Here is a 6,231-nt window from a genome sequence, read left to right as displayed (position 1 = left end):
TCTCTCCAGAGATGCTGCCTGTCCCACTGAGTTACTCCAACATTTTGTGTCTGCCTTCTTCCCAAAACCATCAGACTCTAGCACACCACATAGCACTAAGCTATGAACTATATACTATGTTTGCACTAAAGACTTTGAGCTTTTATTTGCACTATGATTGGGGTTATTAATTGATTGATTTTTGCGGATTAAATGTTATCTATGTGTATTGTGTTTGCAGGCCTGTTATGCTGCATCAAGTAAGAATTAGATTGTTCCGTTGTTGGTACAGATGACAATTAAATGCTCCTTACTCTTGAATTTCCTAACTTCTCTCTAAAGAGAATATCCCATTGTCTGAAGTGCTTTGGGACATTGCGTAGCATTGAAACTTGGTGGATCAATGCAACACCTTTCTTTTGACCTATAACATATTACTCGAATAATGGAGGCAGCTCACTGTTATAGCACATTGAAATATGTTTATTAAAGTTAACTGATGACAATAGAGGGAAAACTTTATTTAAGAGTCGTGCTCTTACAAAAAAGCAATGCTAAATAGGACCAGACGTGATAAATATTCAAGTATGCCAACAAGTTGTCCACAATACCCAACAGTTAAAAGCTTTCAAAATAGATGAACAGAATTTTGTGGGTTAGGATGAACATCATAAAATAGTTTTATGTAAGTCTTTCTTTAAAGTTTCATGGGGCTATTTCCCCCTAATAGTATAAATACAGAGAACACAACCAGTATGTACCTGTCCATACAAATGGCAAGGAAGAGAATGGGGATGCTGTGATAATGTTGAAGAGCAGCCGTGATAGTCGTAAATGGCAGAGCAGGATCGAAGGGCTGAAAATGCCTATCCCAACTCCTGTTAAATACACTACTATAAATACACTTCTTAACACAATGTCGTGCAAATCTTTATTTTGTTTTAGTTTCAGTGATACAGAGAAGAAACAGGCCCTTCGGCCCACCGAGTCCACACTAACCAGCTTTCCCTGCACATTAACACTACCCTACACACACTAGGGACAATTTACCATTTCTACCAAGCCAATTAACCTTCAAACCTGCATGTGGTTGGAGTGTGTGAGGAAACGAAAGATCATGGAGAAAAGCGACACAGATCATGGGGAGAATGTACAAACTCCATACAGACAAGCACCCACAGTCGGGATCGAACCCTGGTCTCTGGCATTGTAAGGCAGTAGCTCTACCGTTGTGCCAACGGGCCGTCCTTGCTTTCTGATTCGCAGGGCACTGGTTATGCTAGAAGTTTATTATATGTAGGCAGTCAGGGCAGAAATGTCAAATACTAGAGGGCACAGCTTTAATGTGAGAGGGAAAGATTAATGGATGTATAAGACAAGCATTGTGGTAGGTGCCTGGAATCCACTGCCAGGGGAGGTGGTGGAAATATGTACTGTACAATGATTAAGGGGCCTATCTAAATTCAGGGAGGTTATGGAGAGGTGCAGACCATGTGCAGGCAGATGGGATTTGTTTAATTTGGTATTTTAGGAACCACAGGCGTCGAGGGCCAAAGGGCTTGTTCCTGTGCTGTACTGTTCCATGCTCTATTTACTATATCCTGCATCATGGTCAGTATAGACATTGTGGGCTGAAGGGCCTGTTGTTGAGCTGTACTGCTATATTACATGTATTATGGTCTGCATCATTGTCAGTACAGACAACGTGGGCTGAAGGGCCTGTTCCTGTACTGTACTGCTCTATGTTTTATTTATTCCTCCTCCCTGTGGCCGGGAATGAGTCTTGGGTACAGTGGCGGTGACAACTGTACGTAAAACCTCTGAACACCTTGGATACAAGCAGGTGATCAGCTCACAAATCACTGTTTTCATTGGTTAGGGGGAGTGAAAAGTGAAAATCTACTGTCTTTGGCAAACAAATAAATGTGAGGTTATCCATTTTGGTGGCAAAAACAGGAAAGTAGATTATTATCTGAATGGTGGCCGATTAGGAAAGGGGGAGATGCAACGAGACCTGGGTGTCATGGTACACCAGTCATTAAAAGTAGGCATGCAGGTCCAGCAGGCAGTGAAGAAGGCGAATGGTATGTTAGCATTCATAGCAAAAGGATTTGAGTATAGGAGCAGGGAGGTTCTACTGCAGATGTACAGGGTCTTGGTGAGACCACACCTGGAGTATTGCGTACAGTTTTGGTCTCCTAATCTGAGGAAAGACATTCTTGCCATAGAGGGAGTGCAGAGAAGGTTCACCAGACTGATTCCGGGGATGTCAGGACTTTCATATGAAGAAAGACTGGATAGACTCGGTTTGTACTCGCTAGAATTTAGAAGGTTGAGGGGGGATCTTATAGAAACTTACAAAATTCTTAAGGGGTTGGACAGGCTAGATGCAGGAAGATTGTTCCCGATGTTGGGGAAGTCCACAACAAGGGATCACAGTTTAAGGATAAAGGGGAAATCTTTTAGGACCGAGATGAGGAAAACTTTTTTCACACAGAGAGTGGTGAATCTCTGGAATTCTCTGCCGCAGAAGGTAGTTGAGGCCAATTCATTGGCTATATTTAAGAGGGAGTTAGGTATGGCCCTTGTGGCTAAAGGGATCAGGGGGTATGGAGAGAAGGCAGGAACAGGATACTGAGTTGGATGATCAGCCATGATCATATTGAATGGCGGTGCAGGCTCGAAGGGCCGAATGGCCTACTCCTGCACCTATTTTCTATGTTTCTATGTTTCTATGTATTTAATTAGTGGAACCCTGGACTGTGGCGCTGTGAGGCAGCATCTCCACCGGCTGTGCCACTGTGCCACTGTGTCGGTACTTTATGTATTTATGAGTCGAGGGCATTATTTTCAGGTTCAACATAGACAACACAATTGCCTATGAGAAGATGGGGATGAATCTCATAGTTGAGCTTCGGTTATCCTTCTGATAAACCGTTCTTCCCATGTTGAGCGAGGGATTTCCAGGATTCAGACCCAGCGATGATAAAGGACCACTGACATATTTCCAAATAACGTGCGACTCGGAGGAAAACTGTCAGGAGTTAGTATTCCCACGCACTTGATGCTTTGTTCATAAGTAATAGGACCAGAATTAAGCCATTCGGCCCATCAAGTCTTCCCCGCCTTTCAATCGTAGCTGATCTATCTTTCCCTCTCAAACCCATTCTCCTGCTTTCTCCCCATAACCCCTGACCACCGTACTAATCAAGAATCTGTCAATTGCCACCTCAAAAAAAATACGATTTAGAGGGATATGGGTCAAATGCAGGCAGGTGGGACTAATGTAGATGGGGCATGTTGGTTGGCGTGGGCAAGTTGGGCCGAAGGGCCTGTCTCCACGCTGTATGACTCGATGACTCTATTCAATTGAAACTTGCTGCTAATCGGTGATGGAATTTGACCCCATCATGGTGACACCCTCCGAGTAGTGTCCATCTGCTTCCTCGACGGGTCTATGACCCGATACGATAATGAGCTTTGTTTGGTCGACAGGCTGGTGTGGTGTTTTAACTTGGGTCTCCTGCACCTCAGGAAAAGAAAGAGCTTTTCTCTGAAGTTTCGGCCAACCAAGCTGTAGAGGATGGGGTTGAGGCAGCTGTTGAAGTAAGCGATGCAGATGGTGAAGGGGATGGAAGTGTCGATGATTTCTGCAAGGCGGCAGTTCTTAATAATCTGCAGACGGGACAGCATGTCCAAGAAGGTGAGGACCTGGAATGGAAGCCAGCACAAGATGAAGGACACAACGACAGCCACGATGAGTTTAAACACTTCCTTGCTTGATGGCTTGCTTCTTCTCACTTGATAGGTCTGCACCAAGCTTCTGATGATGAGGGAATAGCAGATCAAAATAATGAGAAGTGGAATTAGAAAGCCCAGCAGTGTCTTAAGCAGCGCCATAACAAATATCCACTGGGTCTGGTACCTCTCGGGGTAATCGAACGCACAGATGGTTCGATTCCAGCTGTGATAGTGGGAGGTGTTTCGGAAGAAGGTGGCGGGGAGGCTGGCAATGGCGGCCAGCAGCCAGATGGCGATGCAAGCCGCCCGGGCATGGAGCAGGGTACGCCGGCACCTCGACCTCATGGGGTACACGATGGCGAGGTAGCGGTCCACGCTGAGGCAGGTGAGGAGGAAGACGCTGGCATTCATGTTCAGTAGCACCACTGTGGCGCTGGTCTTGCACAGCAAGTTTCCGAACATCCAGTGGTACTCCATGGCGGTGTAGGTGGCCCAGAAGGGCAAGGTCATCACGAAGATCAAATCGGCCAGTGCCAAGTTCAGCAGGAAAATGTTGGCAACTGTGGTCAACTTCAGGTAGCAGTAAATAATGATCACCACCATGCTGTTTCCCACAACCCCCACCACAAAGATCACGGTGTATATAATAGGGATCATAAGGAAGATATAGTTGTGCCTTCCCCCTATTGTGCAATGGGTGGCATTGGCCTCAGCTGAGGTATTCCCCAGTGAATCATTGGACGCGGTTTCTATCATGTTCTGGTCAAAGTCGGAGATCGGATTTTGAAGGATGCTGGTGTTTTCGATCACCTGTGGCCACCACATGCCCAGCACCTGGTGGGAGAAAAGATTTCATGTGAATATACATCTGTACGGATCCGCAAATCCGCACTCATTCAAGGATGTTTCAGAGGAGACCTGGAGCAAGTAAGAACAATATTCCATTTAGGAGCATACGACAATAAAAACAGTCTTGACTCTTGACTTGATCTTATCCACACAGTGGCACGTTGGAGTGATGCTGGCAGTGATAGAGATGTTGTCTTACGGCGCCAGAGACCCGGGTTCGATCCTGACTACAGGTGTTGGCTGTACCTTCTCCCTGTGACTGCGTTGATTTTCTCTGGCTGCTCCAGTTTCCTCCAACACTCAAGACATGCAAGTTTGTAGGTTAATTGGCCTCGCTAAGTTGTAAAGATTGTTCCTGGTGTGTGCAGGTTCATGTACGGGGTGATCGCTGGTTGGCACGGACTCGGTGGGCCGAAGGCCATGTGTCCAACATGTGTTCAATAATGTGGTAGCTATTTACGTGTCCAGAAGTGGCTTAATGTAAGTATATTGTCCAGAATGGGACTCTTCAAGGTGCAAGGGGAGAGTTGCTGCCTCACAGCTCTAGAGACCTGGGTTGTATCCTGACTACTGGTGCTGTCTGTACAGAGTTTGTACTTCTCCCCGTGACCACGTGGGTTTTCTCCAGGTGCTCAGGTTTCCTCACACACTCTAAAGATGTACAGGTTTGTAGTTTAGTTGGGTTTGGTGACAATTGTTAATGGGCCCTAGTGTGTAGGATAGGATAGTGTTAGTGTATGGGGATCTCTGGTCAGCGTGGAATCGGAGGGCAAATGGGCCTGTTTCTGTACTGGACTGTATCAAATGCAACTTTGAATTGTTTGAACAAATGCGCTAGTCTTGTCTGTCACCAGGATGAATGAATTGGGCTGGGTTTCTACAATTAATGGCAGGCTAGTGTTTTGACTACCTTGGGCCCTTTAGTGCTGGCCTGGTGTCAAAATGCCCAGATAATTTATTGATCAGCCTTGCGGCACATGCAGAGTATAAATTCCTTTGCTCAAATGAACCATTAACACAAACCTAAGAACGTAGAAAGTCTATAAGTTAAACAAAATGCAAAGCTGGTTTGAAAATAAATGATATTTTTCTTTTACCCACTAGGGACTACTGATCTGCAGTACAAATTCACTATTCATTTATTTAAAAGAAAACTTTTTTGAGTGAAGAAACATCACAAACCAGCAGCTCCAGGCTTGCACAAAGTGCATGGCAACTGATAATCAGAATGTAATCCATTTTCCTCATGTCTCCATCTTCTGGCTTGATTTCTCTCCAGTAAGTGTGTGACTAACTGGGATTTGGTGAATACAATAAAGTCATGGAGTCATACAGAGGGAAACAGGCCCTCGCCCAACTTGCCCACACCGACCAATAAATCCCATCTACAGTAGTCCCACCTGCCCGCATTTGGCCCATATCCCTCTAAACCTGCACCATCCATGAATCTGTCTAAATGTTTCTTAAACGTTGCGTTAGCACCTCCTCAGCCACATATCCGAATGTTAACTATATCTTGTGAAGATAGACACAAAAAGCTGGAGTAACTCAGCAGGACAGGCAGCCTCTCTGGAGGAAAGGAATGGGTGACGTTTCGGGTTGGACCCTTATTCAGACTATATTCGGTTTCAAACAGGATCTGCAGGTCCTTCCTACATATTA

The 6,231-nt window shown here is 45.3% G+C and overlaps 1 protein-coding gene across 1 annotated transcript; it reads right to left on the bottom strand.

The window, feature by feature from the left end:
- Positions 1-696: 696 nt before the first annotated feature.
- On the bottom strand, positions 697-5,824 carry agtr1a (angiotensin II receptor, type 1a). The gene has a single exon (XM_055645698.1). It carries the CDS (start codon positions 4,543-4,545, stop codon positions 3,388-3,390), a length of 1,158 nt encoding a protein of 385 aa, XP_055501673.1. The 5' UTR covers positions 4,546-5,824; the 3' UTR covers positions 697-3,387.
- Positions 5,825-6,231: the final 407 nt, after the last annotated feature.

Source organism: Leucoraja erinacea, chromosome 14 (assembly GCF_028641065.1).
Source record: "Leucoraja erinacea ecotype New England chromosome 14, Leri_hhj_1, whole genome shotgun sequence".
NCBI lineage: Eukaryota > Metazoa > Chordata > Chondrichthyes > Rajiformes > Rajidae > Leucoraja > Leucoraja erinaceus.
This window is presented reverse-complemented; position numbering and strand designations above follow the sequence as displayed.